The sequence below is a fragment of the Erinaceus europaeus genome, chromosome 19, assembly GCF_950295315.1.
Source record: "Erinaceus europaeus chromosome 19, mEriEur2.1, whole genome shotgun sequence".
In the NCBI taxonomy this organism is placed as follows: domain Eukaryota; kingdom Metazoa; phylum Chordata; class Mammalia; order Eulipotyphla; family Erinaceidae; genus Erinaceus; species Erinaceus europaeus.
In genome coordinates this window covers 56,083,258-56,103,205 of record NC_080180.1, presented here as the reverse complement: position 1 = coordinate 56,103,205, position 19,948 = coordinate 56,083,258, and the positions used below count along the sequence as shown (strand labels likewise).

The window sequence follows — 19,948 nt, the reverse complement described above, 5'->3', positions numbered from 1 at the left end:
GGCCATGGCCAGTGCGCCGCTATGTTCCATCGCTGGGGAGCCAGAGACGACCCGAACTGCCCCTGCGGCTCCAGACAGACTATGACCCACATAGTCAACGACTACCACCTCTCCAGATTCAAAGGAGGTCTCGAAACTTTACATCAGGCTCAACCTGATGCTGTTGACTGGCTACGGAAGAAGGGCAAACGCTAGAAGAAGATTTACTAATCTTGTAAATCACTAATAAAAATTTCAAAAGGTAAGGAATCTATATGTTGATTAACAGAATTGCTGGAATCAGTGTGATTTCAGTTCAGAAGTCCACCTCTTCTACAAAGCAAGCCTTTGTTTGGCAGGATCCACAGACTGGATCCCATACCGGGTACAATGGCAGGTCAAGGTTGCAGCCTCCTGTCCAGGGTACAAAGCACCCACAGCATCTTGTTCAACTTCCTTCCTGTGATGGTGCAGCTACAATGGTGATGCTTAACTAAACACTGTTATGATGTCTGCCACTACTAAAGTGCAACAGAGTCAAGTAAAATCGAGAATTACCAGGGAATGCTCTGCACCCATAAGGAGGAAACGGTCTTTATAAGCAGGCTAAGGCATGTGAAATGAGAAAGCAAGATTGTGAAACAGTATGAATGATTCCTCTGCTATTCACACACACACACACACACACACACACACACACACACTCCATCTAGCAATTCTCCAGTGCCAACTAGGTATTTTGTAGGTTAATTCTAGCACTTTCTACCTGGGGATGGTGACAGAGCCCACAGGTGAAGGGCTCATTCCTCCCCCAATCAAGTGCCTGAAGCAAGCTCAGGTTGTCATGTGAGGGGTCTGACTATCAGCTATAGATCAGAACCCCTGTGACTCCTCCTGGGTTTAGATTAAATTGCTAAAGCAGCTCACAGAACTCCAGAAGCCAGTTTTCTAACTACTTGACCAGTTCATGCCAAAAGGATGGACCTTGGGGCTGGCCAGATGGAAGAGGTAGACTAGAAGGGGCACAGAGCTGCTCTGAGGTCTGGGTGTCCTTCATGTATCCACCAGTCCAGAAGCATCCTTCTGGGCTTTTATGGCACCTTCCTTACAAAAGTATGATGAGGGAGTCAGGTGGTAGCTCAGCAGGTTAAGCGCACATGGCGCAAAGCGCAAGGACCAGTGTAAGGATCTTGGCTCTAGCCCCTGGCTCCCCACCTGCAGGGGAGTCCCTTCACAGGTGGTGAAGCAGGTCTGCAGGTGTCTGTCTTTCTCCCCCCCCCTCGTCTTCCCCTCCTCTCTCCATTTCTCTCTGTCCTGTCCAACAACGACGACATCACTAACAACAACAATAAAAACAAGGGCAACAAAAGGGAATAAATAAATATTTGGAAAAAAAAAAAGTATGAAGTAAACTGCTGGACAGTGGAGTTGGGGGGGTAGGGTGTTAAAGGGTGAGACCAAAAATTCCAACCCTCTAATCATTTGATTGGTTCCCCCAGGCAATCAGCCAAATCGGTTCATTAACATAACAAAAGGTGACTGTTCCCTCCACTTAGGAAATTCCAAGTGTGTTTCCTGTTGTTCACTGCCTGAAACTGGAGAAGATCAAGTCCTATATATTTTTATTAGAAATAAAACTATCAGATTCCGTTTGTGCAAATATGAACACACATCTGTACACATAGAGAGCTATGCATCAAAAAAAAATTTTTTTTTTGACCGGAGCACTACTCAGCTCTGGTTTAAACTGGTACTAAGGATTGAACCTGGGATATCAATCAGATACACACACACACACACACACACACACACACACACACACACAGATAGACATATTCTACTCATATCTACGGCCTTGGGAGAACAATGGCAGTTAGCAATTGAGGAGAATGGGAACAGATAACTTTGGTAGTGGGAGTGGTGTGGAATTACACCGCTATTACGTTATAATCTTGAAAAATCACTCATAACAAATAAATAAATAATAAGTGGTTGACATGCAAACAGACAAGCAAGCCAGGCCCCAGACATCTGCAGGTTCCTCACAGCAGAGTGGTCCAGCTCATGGGTTCTAGCCACATCCGCCCAGAAAGCACTGCTGGGAGCCCACAGCACTTACCAGCACTGCTGTCAGCCTGCTCCAGGGAGACCAGCAGCACAGAGTCTGCAACAGGCTGAGCAGAATGCTGGCGGGACTGCCCTTGACATCTTTATAGGAGCATCTAGAAAACTCCACTTACCATGTCAAGAAAGTAGTAACCTCTGCCACGTGGAAATGAGGCCTGAGCTATAACTGATACTTCCTAGGTGACTCAAGAACCCCAAACTAAGGGTTCATTGATAGCAACGAAAAGGTGCAACTGATCAAAGGCCAGTGGGAAGTCAGGACACCCTGTAAGAATATAAATGCAAAACTTCTCTTTGGGGTTACTTCAGTCAGTCAGGACAAAGTGGACTGACTGCCAGATAACCCACCGCCGCCGCCGCTACCCATAGTCTACAATTTGAAGAATACCCACCATGAGAAAGCTGCTAGTACAAGAGCCTGATTAGAAAACATCCTGAAGGGAGTCCAGCGGTAGCACAGCAGGTTAAGTGCATGTGAAGCAAAGCGCAAGCGCAAGTGCAAGGACCAGCGTAAGGATCTCAGTTGGAGCCCCCGGCTCCCCAACTGCAGGGAAGTCGCTTCACAAGTGGTGAAGTAGGTCTGCAGGTGTCTGTCTTTGTCTTCCCCTCTCCTCTCCATTTCTCTCTGTCCTATCCAACAACGACAACAATAACTACAGCAACAATAAAAAAAACCAAGGACAAGAAAATGGAAAATAAATAAATGAATAAATATAAAAAAATAAAACACCTTGAAAAGGAAGATTAACTGGCATTTTCACAATAAACTAACAGAAGAAAATACTAGATGCTCAGAAAATAGAGAATTGAAGGGCCGGATCTCAAACCTTTGAGAAGAAAACATGAGAGTCCGTGCCTTTGAAAAAGGTCACACTTTTATTTGGTTTTTTTGTTGTTGTTATTTTTATTTGTTTATTTGTTATTGATGAGTGAGAGTCAGAGTAAAATGATGCAGGAGGAGGGGATGTCGAATTTGGGACATCATGCACCCAAGTTCAACTCTCTATAAACCGTGACTCTTCCTGGGCTGCAAGATTTTTTTTTTTTTTAAATAAGGCACAAAAACACACGTGAGAAGAAAAGCTCCGGGGTGCCATGCAGCAAAGTCGTGGACAATGAAATAGAAATTGATATCCGCTCGATGGTAAGGGGTGAGAAAGGTTAGTTTCTGGCGCGGCCCTTCTCCTCACCCAGAGCAGCAAACGCTATCTTGCGTCCCAGAGAGAAAGGCCAATAGCAAGGAGAGAGACAGCTCAATATCATTGAGCCACAGAACAAATGCCAGCAACCCCTGCCTCCAGGCATGTTAGGATATGAGAAAAATCCGTCCCTGCTTCTCTCAGCCACTTTTAGTCTGATTTTCTGTTACTTGAAGTCTAACTGGCACAATCATGTTCAAAAACAAGGGTGAAAAAGGATCAAAGATGAGCCAGGCGAGTTGAGACATCAGAAGTGCTTCCTCTGAGACGTACATCTGAGCACACTGAGTTTTATTTAGCATGATCGCTCATTCGCATGGCATAGGGCACAACACGTCACTTAAACAGCAAACTGGCTATTGGTGATGGTCGCTGGAGAGCAAAACTGCATCTTGTTGCAGAAAAGGTCATCACTGATGTGAGTGTGTGTCACTCCAGTCACTGAGTCACCCGTGACAATGATTTCCTGTCTAAGCATAGGCTCCCTTTGGAGAGGCAGTAGTGGTAACAACAATAATAATAACACAGGAAGAATTGAATTCTAATCCTTGATCTTCAATAAAATCTAGAAACAATAAGTCTTTGTGATTATAAAGTATTTTGTTAAAAGAAAGGTTAAACACACATACACACACACAAGAATCAAGTTTATCCTATCTGTTTTAAAAGTCAATTACTAAGGTCGGGTGGTAGTGCACCCAATTCAATACAGACCTTACCATGCACAAGCACTGGATTCAAGCCCCCAGTCTCCACTTCCAGGTGGGTGGAAGCTTCACGATGGATGAAGCAGTGCTGCAGGGGTCGCTTTCTCTCTCCCTCTCTACCTTTTCTTTATATATATATAAATATATTTATTTATTTATTCTCTTTTATTGCTCTTGTTATTTTATTGTTGTAGTTATTATTGCTGTTGTTATTGATGTTGTCGTTGTTGGATAGGACAGAGAGAAATGGAGAGGGGAGGGGGAGACAGAAAGGGGGAGAGAAAGACAGACACCTGCAGACCTGTATCACCACTTGTGAAGTGACTCCCCTGCAGGTGGGAAGCCGGGGGCTTGAACCGGGATCCTTATGCTGCTCCTTGCGCTATGTGCCACCTGCGCTTAACCCGCTGCGCTACAGCCCGACTCCCTCCTCTCTACCTTTTCTTTCCTTCTCAATTTCTCTCTGTCTTATCAAAGGAAAAAAATAATAAATATTTAAAAATTAAAGTCAATAGTTACTGGTTTTTAAGTATCTTAATTGCTCAGACCATTTAAAATGGACTACTTAATGACAACCGTTTTCAGTACATGAGTCTCATAACACATAAATTTGAGTTGCATGTATATTGCAGACATATAAGTGAGCTGAGTGACAGCACAGAAAGGTAAATACATGGGGCGTCAATTACAGAGGTGATGCCCCAGGCTTACTGTCAGACCGGCAGTGCTCATTTGATTGCGTCACTGCATTTCTTGAGCAGCAGTGAGGAAAGAAGTGGGAGATGGTTTTAAACATCCCTGCTGAACATTTCTGCTCAACAAATGAATGTAAACGCAGGCTGCCACCCAGCTGCTACCAAGCCCTGACCAAATGAAAGCAAGAGACCACGCTGAGCACAGGTAGCGCTCCCAACTCAGGGTCCGCAGGCCCACCTTCATTCTTGTTTTAGGAGCACTGTGGGAATGAGCAGAAGTTCACATGCATGTAGGCTGAGAGCAGGAGCCAGAAGGCTGCTTGTCTGAGAGGGAGCCGTATTTGCTGCTTATTTCTGCAGGCCCCTGTCTTGATCCCATGGAAAAATGAATATCCTTCAACTTGGGATGCAAGGCGGCGTGAGAAGGTGGGGGGAGGCTATTCTTGTTTGTAACTATTCATCTCAATCCAGGCAAGGAAAAAAAAAAAAAGATATTCGAGGAGGCATGGTGGTTTGTGAGTGCTCAATTGAATCAGGTGTCCTCTCCTTTTAAGAAAATTAAGTTGCTTGTGTGCAGGAGTGTTTTAATGAGAGCAGAGCCTGCGACAGTGACAAATGGGAAAGGCACGCCGGAGAGCGTGGAAACAGGACAACGTGTGCCTGGTCCAGCCCCGCAGGCCTATTTTTCACTGACTATTCTGAATGACTCCGCTGTTTCTTAAGGGGCCTATTAATCTCAAATTTAGTTATTACACAACGTTTATTTGAACATATATTCTGCCGGTGATGACAGTTAATAAAGGAAATCTTTCACAAGCTGTATTTTTACATATTGTTCCAACAGCAGCTCCCAGTCATGGATGCTGTTGATGGAATAACCTACATTGTGCTGAGGCTTTCATAATAAATAAATAAATAAATAAATAAATAAATAAATAAGGCACATATATTCAGATTCCTTTCGAAGCACAGGAGGACTCTTAAATAACCATTAGAATGTATGCCCCCCTCCCCCCCCCAAAAAAAACCAAGTACAAAATGGTAGAACTAAAAAAAATGGTTCCACAGAGATAGCCTGATTGCACACTAACCCTCAAAGACAAACCTCGTCCCTTGTAAGACCTGGGAAGCTCTGTGCACCCTCAGCAGCATGTCCTGCACCACAGCTGCTGTTCTCACAGTGAGCGTGGAGTAGACAAAATCAATTTCCCAGACCTGCAAAAACAGTCAAGTAGCCAGACGCCTGCATTTCCTCCTCAGCATGCTCTTAAAAATATTTTTTTTTATTTATTTATTTATTCCCTTGTTGTTTTATTGTTGTTGTTATTGATGTTGTCGTTATTGGATAGGATGGAGAGAAATGGAGAGAGGAGGGGAAGACAGACAGGGGGAGAGATAGACACCTGCAGACCTGCTTCACCACCTGTGAAGCAAGTCCCCTGCAGGTGGAGAGCCGGGGGCTCGAACTGGGATCCTTATGCTGATCCTTGAGCTTTGTGCCACTTGCATTTAACCCGCTGCACTACCGCCCAACTCTCACTCTTTTTTTTTTAAAGCAAAAATCTATGTATTGAAAGCAGCAATGATCCCACACCTCTTATTTCTGCTAACTTACTTAAAGGTTCGTGAGAACTGCTGTAGCATTTTCCCCAAAACATGCTTACTGGCTTGACTCATCATTATTTGGTTTCAGGAGACATGTGTTACTTTAAATGCAACGGGTTTTTCAGAGCAAAACCTGGGGCCAGAGAGACAGCTCACCTAGGAAGGTGCCTGCTTTGCCATGCATGAGACGCACGTTCAAGTCCTGTCTCCATCACATTGGGCGAAGCTGCACTGCTGTGCTGTCTTTTCCTCACTTACTCTCTCCCTCTGTCTCTGTCTCTGTCTCTCTCTTTCTGCCTGAAAAAGCTGGCCCAGAATGGTAAAGCCCCCTGCACTGACCAAAGATAAAATAACGAACCTCAATAATATTAATTCTTGTCCAAGAGTTTTAAACCTGATTCATAATGGAGATGCATACAGACCAAATCAAATGCATTCCATTTTTCATCCTTGTTGAAATATCAGAATTCAGAGGTGTCAATTCCAGTGAAATCATGCTGCCCTGAGACACCATGGCATTGGCCTAGAAATGAAGACACCACTCTAGAGAGACAAAGGCCTTTCTTCTACTGTGACATTGGCCAGTGACAAAGTCAGAGTGGAACACATCTGCAGACAGCCCTCTTGGCTCTCCCTTACTCACAAACTGCCTACTTGACATAGGACATCTAAACTATTTTTCAGCTTATTTATTTATTTATTTAATGGGTAGAGATTGAGAGGGAAGGGAGAGAAAGAGAGAGGGAAAGGAGAGAAAGAGGGAGGGCGAGAGAGCGAGTGAGAAAGAGGGGGGAGGGAGAGGGAGAGAGAGAGAGATTGCAGCACTGTGTTACTGACTGTAAAGGATTTGCCATGCAGGTGGGGACCAGGGAATTGAACCCAGGTCCTTGCACATTATAACGTGCACTCTAACAGGTATGCCAATATCTGGTCTCCACATAATACTTTTAACAGACAAATATCTGTCATAGGGCTCACGCTGAAACAATAATGGTGGTAATGTTGGAGTAATGAGAATATAGATTTTTTTTTCTGTGTTTTTCCTTAATTTTCAAGATTTTGGTACTGATTATTGTATGGTTTTTTTATTAGAAAAAAATGGCACACAATAAATGTTATTGCTAAGGACAACTAAGTTTAGAGTCTCTCTCTTTAAATTTCCAGGCAGACTTTGAACAGTGTTATGCATGTATCATAACAGTCCGTGTCTGAGAACAAAATGTCTGAGTGGAGCTGAGAATAATATTAGAAGAAACTACCTCAGTGGTCCTATTTGCTGTGTTAACACTGAACACTCAGAGATGAATGAGCGGTGCACCTCCGAATACCAACTACAAGCATAAATAATATATCCTAGTTATCAGTTCCTCAAGCACTTGGAAGCATCTCAAGTGAGGCTGAAGAAAATGTAATGAACTTCAATTGAACTATTACACACGACTTGACATTCCATATCTTTAAATGCCAATTTCTCAATATTCCAGAAGTTTGCTTGTTCTTAACCATTTAGGTTTCTGATGTCCTGCCTAAAATGGAATTAAGTCACATTCCTCTAATAATTCATTCATTCAACATAAACGCATCAAGCAATTTACAGAGCTAAGGACCGAGGCTGATGGCACAGAGTTAGAAGACAAGACATAATGACAACAATGCAAAGAAATCAATGAGATCAAAGAATGATGGCAACACAGAAAATACCTACTAAAATTTCCTTTAAAGTGGGCTTTTTCAATACCTCCCAATGATAGACGACAAGCATTTTTCTGATCAATTAATGGAAGCCCTTGCTAATCCAGCACATGAAGTAAGCTGTCTGCACACCAACAGGGCAATTGGCCAAGAATTCCCCAAACACTATGTCTAAAGGGCATCCACAAAACGTAAGTGACAACCTGTGTCAAGCCATCTAATGCTTCTTGCAAATTTTAGACTCTAGCTACCGAACTCTGTTATTTCTGCTCTTTTCCATCCATTAGGACTGAGAATCACAGGGCTTTCTTAAGAGGGCAATGGATCAATCCCTCAGCAATAACTCTCTCATCAGCTTTTCATTAGCGATAAAAGAGCCTTCCTACCATCTTCTGGGAAATAACACAAATTCACAAAACTGCAGTGAACCTCTGCCGATCATCTAATCAAGGCAGTTTTCCTCAAAGAGTCGTGGGGGGAGGTGGGGAGAGGACAGAAACAACACTGAAATCCCTAACAAAGGGAACCTACCTATCTTACTCTTTGAGTCCTCAGGATAAGATAATCTCTTCAACAGTTCTAGATTCCAAATCAGTATTTTAATCATGTTTTTCACTAGTCAATCCCACTCCTTTTCTGAAATAACTTTTCATTTGAGATCTTTTCGTTAGGTCCCCTGAGAATATTTCAGAGATCTGTGCTATTCCTATCACAAGGGGTGTGGTGTGGTGGTAAGTGTTTACACTACTGACTCTCAGGATGAGGGGAGGAACACCCTTTTTATATTTGCAGCTTTTTGTCCTGCAAGCACTGCTACTGAGGCCAATTTCAAGCCGTAAACATGAACTCCATGTTACTGAATATCACCATGGAAAGAGATGATCTGAGTCCAAACATATAGGAAGATGGATAAATCAAACAGAACATTAAGTACAGAAAGGAGTTACAGAAAGAGGCGACTAATGAAAGAAACTGAAATGAAGACTAGTGAAACCTAAGTCCCCAAGCCACCAATGCTTCCTTCCTGTCAAGTGGTGAATCTGAAATCTCTTCTCAAAACTCCTCCCAGTTGAATCCTTCAGTAGTACTGACTCTGGAATTCACTGGCAATGCTACCACGCCACCATGGTTTTACTATAAGAAAAATACTTATATCATCAACCAGGTGCACCTGGTTGAGCGCACGCTATCATGGGCAAGGATTCCAGTTCGAGACCCCACCTCCTTAACTGCAGGGGGAAAGCTTTCTGAGTGGTGAAGCAGAGTTTGCAGGTTTCTTTCTGTCTCTCTGCCTCTCAACCATGCCCTTCCTTCTTGATTTCCAGCTGTCTCTCCCCAATAAGTAGAGAAATATAATAAAAATTAAAAAAAAAAGGAATATACTCAAGAGTGAGGACTGGAAACTTTAATGGCCTGTCCCTGTGGACTCTAAGGCCTTTGTAATCCCTCTAATTGCCAATCAATGTGTCTGCCAACCAGGAAGCACCCTTGAAGTTCAGTACACAGAGCTTTGAATCTGGGTTTATCTCTGCAGGCATCCCTGACTGACTCACCTTCCACCCCAGCTCCTCACCAGGGCACCCAGTGAGTGACAGTCACAGCCTTCTAATCACATGGCTCCTCTTTCTAACGATCAGGGCTCGTCCAGAAGTCACCTAGGGATCCCTGGGGGTCACATTAGAAAAACAAAGATGTAGGCTGGGGAGACAGCATAAGGGTTAAGGAAAAAGTCTTTCATACCTGAGACTCCAAAGGTCCCAGGTTCAGTCCTCAGCACCACTATAAGCCAAAGTTGAACAATGCTCTGGGATAATTAAAGAGCAAAGATACTCTTACAATTCTGGAAAGTCCAGGGCTTTTTGTCAAGCTCTATGCTGAGCCTAATATCCATATCCTACCACAGCGATGTAATATCTTAACCCATCTGGCCTCAAATTCTTAGTTCTGCTGTTGTAGAACAAAAAAAGGGACAGAAGGTAAAATCTAAGGTAATAAGGAGTTGTACACAATAAAGTTATGTGCTTATACTAAGACTTGTGTTGGTATGCTTTTAAAAACCCCTTCTGTTTCATTAGTTTAATCCCCCCTGCTTAACACTATTCTATTTACATAACCACTTCATTCTATTTACATAACCGCTGTTAACAAGCACCACCCTCCCTCCAGGGCATTGGTGGTTCAGTGGTAGAATGCCGCATCATCTAAGTTAATTTCCCACGTCTACGCTCGACTGGACCTGCCAATATATGCGGATATCTTCGCCCACCCTGTCCAACGCTTGACATCTCGTCACCCAATCTGGTCTCCTACGCCTACACCGAACTTCTCTGTTCCAGTCTCTTGGAAACAGAGCTGGCAGTCAGCTGAGGTAAAGAACAAACACCTCATCACAGACCCCTGCAAGCGTCCACCCGGCTTTGACCTAGCACGTTATGATTGGGCCCTCCTCAATCGCTATCGAACAGGCCATGGCCGGTGCGCCGCTATGTTCCACCGCTGGGGAGCCAGAGATGACCCGAACTGCCCCTGTGGCTCCAGACAGACTATGACCCACATAGTCAACGACTGCCACCTCTCCAGATTCAAAGGAGGTCTCGAAACTTTACATCAGGCTCAACCTGATGCTGTTGACTGGCTACGGAAGAAGGGCAAACGCTAGAAGAAGAAGTGGTAGAATTCTTGCCTGCTCCGCCCCCTCTCCTTGTCATACCCTGATTTTCACCAGTCACTTTTCTCTCCACCCTCTCTGCGTCGCATCCTGTTCCCATCCTACTGGGCTAGTATATTTATAAGGACAAGATTGTAGTTTTAGTTTTAGCTTAGCTTGGTTTAGATTGCACTGCGTCCTGCATGAATAAAGAGATACCGCGTACAGCTCAACCATGAGTCCCTGGGTCGTCTGTTACCCGCCCGTGAAGCCAGCCCGGCGAAAACAACAACTTGCTTTTCTTTCATTTCTGTCATTGCTGGGGCTTCACTGCTCCAGGACAACGTTTTCAGATAGAAAGAGAGAGACAAGGGGCCCGTGGTGGTGCACCTGGTTGAGCACACACACATTATAATGTACAAGGACCAGGTCCCTACCTGCAAGAGAGAAGCTTCATGAGCGGTGAAGTAGTGCTGCAATTGTCTTTCTGCCTCCCCCTCTTTTTATTTTTTATTATCTTTTACTTATCTATTGTATAGAGACAGCCAGACATTGAGAGAGAGAAAGACAGACACCTGCAGACCTTCTTCACTGCTCCTGAAGCAGCCCCACTGCAGGTGAGGAGCCAGAGGCTTGGACTCAGATCTTGACCCAGGGCTTTGTCCTTAGTACTATGTGGACTTACCCAGGCGTGCCACTGCCCAGCCCCCCTGCCAGAGATACATAAATTGTTTTAAAAAGAAAAGTATCACTGGGTTACATCCAGCAGAATTTCATTACTCAACAGGTAAGAGAGAAGCATGGGAAGGTGGCTCAGAGAAATACTGTCAGTTTGCTAAGTGTAGCCCCATGGACGGGCGGGGCAGAGCCCAGTGTGAGAGGGGACTTGCTCAGAGTCTGCACAGTCTGCGACAGCTAGTGCAGCAGGATCACTAGGCAGAGCTCCCAAACACTCTCCCTTCTGCAGGCTATTACTCTTCATTCGACTCTAATGCACGATGTAGGTAAGATGTATGTGAAGATCAAAAATACACAGAATGGAAATTGTATAGACACGCTAAAACGTAAAACACTAGTCAGCAAGCAGCGAAGCACTAAATCGACTTCAGATTTTTATTAAGGTTATCCTTCTGCTCGTGATTGAAGGTATATTAGCTTAGTGGGCCATGCGATGGCTGTAGCACCACAACTAATGGACTGCCAAGAGATGATTTAATAAAGAGGCCCAGCTGAACATCGGGGTGTAAGTAACTCTGACAACCTGAGGCTTTCTTCTGGTCAAACGTTTTATATCTGTAAGTGACTTTCTCCAAAAAAAAAAAAAGAAGAAGAAAGAAAAAAAATTACCTGTGAAGATACTCTCAGAAGGTTTCACTGTAATAACAGTAGCCCAAACATTCTTATATAAGTTCAGATTCTCCAAGATCCAAAGGTGTGATTAAAAAAAAAAGAAGACAGAAAGAAAAGCTTAAAGGTCTTGTCCCCAGATGCTCCTACAGATGCGATTATAACCTAGTTAGAGAATGGAACAGCACCCTCAGCAGCTGTGATGTGCACGTCTTCGGAGCGAAGTAAAGTAGAGGAAAAGGACAACTTTCTAAGTCACCCTCCAAATTATTCTCTAGGCTGTAGAAGTTGGAAGGAGGGGCTGGAATGAAAATATTCATCAAATGTCCATTTCTATAAAAACAGGATGCAGATACTACACAGACACTAAGTTACCACATGAGCCTATGTGAATGGAGAAGAAGAAACACAATGGCACAAGCAGAAAACTATCAAAGGAGCAGAGCTTTTTTTAAAAAATAGATATTGTTAGAGGCCAAGCAGTGGCACAGTTGGTCGAATACACACATTACCATGTGCAAGGGCCAAAGTTTAAGCCCCTGGTCCCCACCTGAGGAGGGAAGCCTCACAAACAATTAAGCAGTGCCACCGGTGTCTTTCACTTGAAATGGTTTGCAATAAAAGGACCTCCAACACAATACTATTTTTCTTTTTTTTAATATTTATTTTATTTATTTACTCTCTTTTGTTGCCCTTGTTTTGTTGTTGCAGTTATTATTGTTGTCATTGTTGTTGGATAGGACAGAGAAAAATGGAGAGAGGAGGGGGAGAGAAAAGACACCTGCAGACCTGCTTCACCACCTGTGAAGTGAATCCCCTGCAGGTGGGGAGCCAGGGCTCGAACCAGATTTCTTACGCTGGTCCTTGTGCTTCCGCGCCACCTGCGCTTAACCCGCTGCACTACAGCCCGACTCCCACGACACCATTTTTCAAGAGCAAATGTTATTCTGGGATAAAAACAAACTATTGAACATTCACATGTGAGAATAGTGAGCAGTTGTTAAAAAGAATATTCCAGAACAAATTCCACTGAGACATCCTCACAGTCTAAGGAGACCAGTAGGATTACAAGACAGATCATTATACGGTTTCACTTTGCTAAACACATGAGCAGAGAAACAGTCCTGGAGGGTACAATGAAGATAATAATACTGTGATCACACCAGTAGGACCATAGTGCTTTCGTTTTTTGGTCTGTTTACCTATATTTTCAAGGAACTCGTTCTACTTTTGTTATAAGAAGAAGATATGGGTCCCGCAATAAGTGAAGCCTAGAATGTTCCTGGCTATGACCACAGAATGCGAGCTCAGACCTACAGGGACACAGAGGTGACCAGGCTCTTGTGCTGAATATGGGCCCTAGATCAAACCGATGGGGTTTACAGCTTATATACTTTCCCCATATTTGGGAGCTACTTTCTTCCTTGATCCATCTTTCCACCTCCACAGACAATACCTTTGGCCCACCTGCACATTAGCTGTCAAACTCAGGCAAAAACTAATAAAGTCATGGGCCCCTTGATAAATACTTAAAATAAACCTACTAGCTTTTTCCAAAATGGAGACCCCCCCCCCAATCTTCATCTGCAATATTCTTGCCTTTAGGTTCATGATTAGTCAACAATTTGCTCTGCTTTATATCTTAACTCTTTTTCAGCCACCAGGTTCCAGATGCTACCATGATGCCAACCAGATTCCCTGGACAGATAACCCTCACCAATGTGTCCTGAACCCTGCCCCACTAGGGAAAGAGAGAGACAGGCTGGGAGTATGGATCAACCTGCCAACACCCCTGTTCAGCAGAAGCAATTACAGAAGCCAGACCCCCCACCTTCTGCATCCCATAATGACCCTGGGTCCATGTTCCCAGAGAGATAAAGAATAGGAAAGCTATCAGGGAGGGGATGGGATATGGAGTTCTGGCGGTGGGAATTGTGTGGAATTGTATCCCCCTTATGCTATGGTCTTGTCAATATCTCCATTTTATAAATTAAAAAGAAAAGAAATTTTAAAAAAAAGAAAAGCATTGCTGAAATAGGAAGTGTATATATATACCCAATGCCAGTTATAATCCAAGTATTTCTAAAAAAAAAAAAAAAAAACCCTGGAGCAGGACATGGGAGATCAGAAGACCCGTTTCCACCCTTCTCTGCAGTTCTTAAAGGTATCTCCTTAGGAGAGGCCAGTGGCAGCACACCTGGAAGAGAGCATGCTACAGTGCACAGGGACCCAGCTTCAAATCCCTGGCCCCCACTTGCAGAGGGAAGGCTTGCAAACGGTGAAGCAGTGCTGCAAGTCTCTCTCCCTACCCACTCAATTTCTTTCCGTCTCAGAATAAATAAATATAAGTTTGTTTGCTTGCTTTTTTCTCAAAAAACTGTTCGCCCTGTTTCTAACCGTTACGACCTCTCTCAATTCGTCCAGGTCATCGGAAGGCAGTCTGCTCTAGGGAGGTGTAGTAACAAGTAGAGCAGTACTTCATCCCTACTTGTGTATCAGCCTCCCAAATAATATAGATATATTCTTTATAGTCTTTACTGGGGGATTAGTGGTTTACAGTCAACAGGAAAATACAGTAGTCTTTACGTGTGTAACATTTCTCAGTTTTCCACATAACAATTCAGCCCCCTCTAGGTCCTCCTCTGCCATCATGTTCCAGGACCTGCACCCTCCCCCCACCCCCAGCCCCCAGCCCCCAGCCCAGAGTCTTTTACTTTGGCCCAATACCTCAACTCCAGTCCAAGTTCTGCTTTGTGTTTTCTTATTTTTCAACTTTTTTTTTTAGTAGTAGTGCTTTAATAATGATCAGTAAGTTTATGGGATAAGAGGGGTATAATTCATACTGTTCCCACCGCCAGTACACCATATCCCCTCCCTTCCACTGGAAGTCTCCCTATTCTTTATCCCTCTGGGAGTATGGACTGAAGGTTTCTGTGGGGTGCAGAAGGTGGGAGGTCTGGCTTCTGTAATATTTTTTTCCACTGGACATGGGCATTGACAGGTCAATCCATACTCCCAGCTCAAATAAAATATATTTTCTAAGTCTCTGTTTAGCAAAAGTCTTTATCAGACAACAACTAAGTAAACAAACACTGAAGGACTGGCACAAGGAATAAGAATCAGCCACCCAAACTATCCTTCTTTGACCACAATCTGCTTAAGTTCTAGGTCTGGACGGTGAACACAATCTGAGGATTTAACAAGACTTGAATCTTCCTCTTCTGCTCCATAGTTCCCTCAGCTTTCTCATCTTAAAGTTGAAAGAGGTTTACTTTTTTTTTTTCTGAGTAAAGAATACAGATAATTTTCTAAAACGTATTCCCTTAACATACCCCCTTACATCCACTTCCTAATCCCCAACTCACTTAATTAAATTCAATGTGAATTTAAATCGCAATTAACATCTTTTGAGGGATAACATGTCCTAATCACAATTATGCAGTGAATATTTGAAACACATACATTTTGTTATATTATCTGAAATGCAAATAGGAATTAAAAAAAACATTTAATAAAAATGTATAGTACTGAAGACTTAATTATAGAACCTGAGGGACTAGAAATGAGATTTAAAAGAGTACAGTGCTGAAATGAGGACAAAAACCAATTGGTTCACCTCCAAAACCCCTGGAAAGAACTCTACTTGGCTTCCATTTAGCCTCGCTTCTTCATAGTTTGAAAACTGCCTTCCAAAAGGTTTCATTAACCAACTGAATCCCAGTTTCCCCCATGATCAGCAACTCACAGAGTCCTAAATGAGAGATAGTGCATAAAATGCCATAAAAGCAGGAGACACGGGTCCAGGTGGTGGTGCAACCAGTAGAGTACACACATGGCTATGAGCAAAGACCCAAGTTCAAGCCCTGGTCCCCACCTACAGGGAGGAAGTTGATAGGTGGTGGAGCAGCGCTGCATGTGTCTCCTCTTCTCTCTTCACTCTGCCTTCCTGTTCTACTCTCTCTCTCTGACTTTCTATAGAAAGGAACATTGGAGTTATGCAGGCACTAAGTCCCAGGAATAGCAATGGTGGCAATAATTAATTAATTAATTAACAAGGAGGAGACAAAGCCAGTTTTTCTGCCTCTCACAACCATACTCATGGAATTAAATACCTAGGAGTAAATTTAACAAAGGAAGTGAAAGCCATAGACAACAAAAACTGCAAGACTTTTAAAAACACAGAGCAAGGGGCCAGGCAGTGGGCACTTGGTAGGGTAGACACATGACAGCAACACAAGGACCCAGGTTCAAGGTCCCCACTTGCAGAGAGGAAGCTTTACAACTGGAGAAGCAGTATTGCAGGTGTTATGTAACTAACTAAACTGGTACTATGAATATGGGCTTAAAAATTTTTTTTGCTATAACTACAAAGAAAACTTGTTTAGATAGAATTGATTCTTCCTCTCATTATTCTGTATATGTAAATCAGGCAGACAACTCCCTTTTCAAAAAAGAGCCCCTGTTCTATTCTAACACAAAATGTCTGCCTCAAATTTTAAACCAATGTATTAGAATGATTAGAAAGACTCATAAATACTTCTTTCTTTTTTTTTTTTTTTTTGCCACTGGGGTCATCGCTGGGGCTCAGTACTGACATGTCAATGAATCCACTGCACTCTCATGGGTGCAGATAGGGCAGAGAGAAATTGAGAGGGAGAGCGACAGAGAAATACCTGAAGACCAGCTTCACAACCCATGAAACTTCTCCTCTGCAAGTAGGGAACAGAGGCTGGGACCCAGGTCTTTGCGCGTGGTAGCATGCACGCTCCACCAGCCCCCACCAATACTTTCCACCAAATACATGGCCGCTACAAGGCAACAGAGCCTATACTAGACCCAGACTTCCTGCATTCGTTGACCTTGAGAGTCTCCTGAAGGTCTTCCTTCTAAATCTGCAGGACAAGACTAGTAACAGCTGTTCTGTTGGTGTGGGTGTGTACTAGAACTAATAACAAACCTAGGACCTCCTAATCCTTCAATGTGTGCCAGGCAGAATGTGTATTCTTCACTGACACACGTCATCTCACACAGTAAGTTTGTGCGATACTGACCAAGCAAAAGACACACTGTATTTAAGAATATTCTAAACGACATGTGCCCTTCTGTTAATAGTTGTAATAAATGAATGTATTAGAAGCAGTTACATTGGTGTACTGCACCAAAGTAAAAGACTCTGGGTGTGTGTGTGGGGGGAATACAGGTCCAAAAAGGATGACAGAGGACCTAGTGGGGGTTGTATTGTTATATGGGAAACTGGGAAATGCAATGCATGTACAAACTATTGTATTTACTGTCAAATGTAAAACATTAATTCCCCAATAAAGAAATTTTTTTAAAAAGTAATCAAAGAAAATAAAAAGCAGTTACACACTTAGAAACTTGCTCCAATCTAGTCACATGCTAAACAGAGCAGAAATCAACGCCACTAGATTGTCTTTTCCATTGCTTTTTTTTTTTAACATGGGAAGCATAGCTTGTTCTAAAACTAATTACTTAAGAATATACTCTAGTAATTTCTTTGAGGAGCCTTTAATGCTTTGAGTTAAACAATATCTATTTGAATATTTCCCTGTCTTATATTCTAGCTGAAGCTAAAAATCACTCCGGTTTAATAAGACTTGGTGGAAAAAAAGATAACCTAGGGGGAAAGACAGAGAGTCTTCAATTCAACGGAAACACGGAGTCATACATATTGAAATAATGGCTCAATAACTTAAAAGCATAACTGTTCCAATGGCAGTAGAGTACCATTATAATGGCAAGTGTTTTATGAGTAGTCATTCTATGCATGTTGGACTAAATGGCTCCTATTCATTAGTCTACATTTAAAATGCACACTGCACCCATTTTACAGCTGAAGTAGATAAGCAGTAATTTATCTAAGAGTAGGTAGCAGTAATCAGCAGATCAAGGGTTTGTCAAGGTCTATTGATAACAAAGACTACACCCTGTTCTTACTATGTAAGGACATCAAGCTCAAGGAAAGGGGTGTGAGGGTGACCCACCCATTAAAGTGCACAAGCTAAAATGGCTGAGGATCAAGCTTAAGTTTCACTGGCAATGGAACGGGGCTGCAGGTGTCTCTCCTCACTGTCTCTCTCCCTCTCCCTCTAGATCTCTGTCTCTCACCATCATACCAAAAAAAAGAGAGAGAGAGAGAGAGAGAAAGGAACAGTGGAAGTCGTGCAGGCACTAAGCCCCGACAATAACTCTGGCAGCAAAGTAATAATAAAATAAAATAAAATAAAATACCTCAACTGACGATGAAATGCTACTGCAACCTGAACCACCCACCACTCATGACAAACTCCTGATTCTAAGAAAATATCCAACCCATCCAACCACTGCGTCCCTCCAACACAAACCCCCATTTCCCAAAAGACAGGTTTGGGGAGCTTTCTGAAGGCTCACCAGAAACTCAGAGAATTAAAGCAATGCCACCACAAGACAGAAATCCTCCCACATCTGAACGATAACTTCCCTGTGAAATACCACAGAACTGAGGGGCTGCTTTGACGGTGCCCCCAAATGCACTGAATACCAAAGATTTGGCCTGTCACACTTGAAACACATCCCCCTATGTGTTGCCTGTTAAACCACTGCCATGTACTGCACGCCAGCAATAGGAGGGAACACAAGCCCAGAAAAGGAAGAAGGGAGTGCTTTCACAGAGTGCATGGAGAAAGAACTTTCTAATAAACTTTCTCTCTGTACTTGCAATGAAATCTTCCTCCAGCTCTCCTTCCCTCATTTACATATCTGTGCAAGCCTACTCTTTTTTACTTTTTTTTCCTTCCAAGCCCCTTTGCCCTTTCAATCATGAAGCATATTACTCCACTGTCAGTGCGAAGCAGTTCCTAACAACAGGGAACCCAGCTGGGATAGGAAGAGGGCAGCAGGCTCATGCATTAACATAATAATCCAACTGTGTTCCCATAGGCCCTTAGGGCAGACAGCATATTAGGTAGGCCTCCTGTGCAGACCCCAGCAGAAGCTGCCTGATCACCTGCCCATCAACCTGTGGCAGCTCCAGCCAGCTCAATAGCACCAGCTCCTGCCAAGCTGCGGTGCCCAATTACCTTCCTACAAAAGACAGAAATCCATTTTTCTATGTCTGCTTAATGTACTTGATGCATTTCCTTATTTACGACTTGAATCTCCGTTTCTGCATTGCTTCCAGGGGACTGACTTCTTGCCTTTTAACTTTGCAATGGCTCCTTGTCTGAAGGCCCTCTCGCTGCAGTCAGCCAAGATGAGACTGTAGCCCAAATTTCAAGTGCAAAGGCCCAGGCTGGTAAAGCTTACTGCTTGGGCCCAGGTTGTCTCAAGCTTCTTCAGTGGATAGAAGAGGACCAGAGGTAGGGGGTGACCAGAATGACGGCCATAGCTATTAGCTCAAGGGGACAAAGATGGGGAGTGGGGGTGGGAGGTGGACCCTATAACAATCACTTCTGAAATGTTTTACTACTTCTCTGAGTTGGCACAAAGCATACATGTCTCCTCTTGTGTAGGGGTCACTACCTTGGGTTGAAGGAACAGAGAGCCATAAAAGTAATCACAGCATTAGTTCCTGGAATCTCAAATTATTAGTGACCATTTGTTTAATGCTAATCCACTTGTACGCTTTCTTTTCCACTAGAAACCTGTTCTATTTTTAGACAGCTAAGGTCTCTAGCCCTATGTGTGATTTTTTTCTTCTTTTCAAGCCATAATGTCTATCAAATAAGGTCAAGCCAAGGGATGTATTCCACTAAAAGGATGCAGTTTTTATGTTACAGAAGATCATCTCTAAAATGCTATAAACACATGTCTGCAATTACAATCCACTGAAATGAATAAAATGCAGCAATCTCCTTCCTAGGTGAAGTTTCATCTAACAAAGGGTTGAAAGAAGGTGTACAGCTTGATATTTAATTTAATATGAGGAAGACTCTTTTAGAAATATTCCAA

The 19,948-nt window shown here is 43.2% G+C and overlaps 1 protein-coding gene and 1 non-coding gene across 8 annotated transcripts in view; both read right to left on the bottom strand.

Annotated features, from left to right (window-relative positions):
* Window positions 1-19,948, bottom strand: part of SLC10A7 (solute carrier family 10 member 7) — a 227,014-nt gene that overhangs the window by 153,884 nt on the left and 53,182 nt on the right. Inside the window, exon 5 of one of the 7 annotated variants that reach the window (XM_060178980.1) lies at window positions 15,636-15,749. The exons of the other annotated variants lie outside the window; for them this stretch is intronic. Coding sequence (XP_060034963.1) covers window positions 15,732-15,749 — 18 coding nt within the window. The 3' untranslated portion in view covers window positions 15,636-15,731. Of the gene's footprint in view, window positions 1-15,635; window positions 15,750-19,948 lie in introns of those variants that run through there. 7 annotated transcript variants of the gene reach the window in all.
* LOC132534799 (small Cajal body-specific RNA 8) lies at window positions 14,374-14,504 on the bottom strand. The gene has a single exon (XR_009546498.1). It is a non-coding gene; the product is annotated as a small Cajal body-specific RNA 8 (non-coding RNA).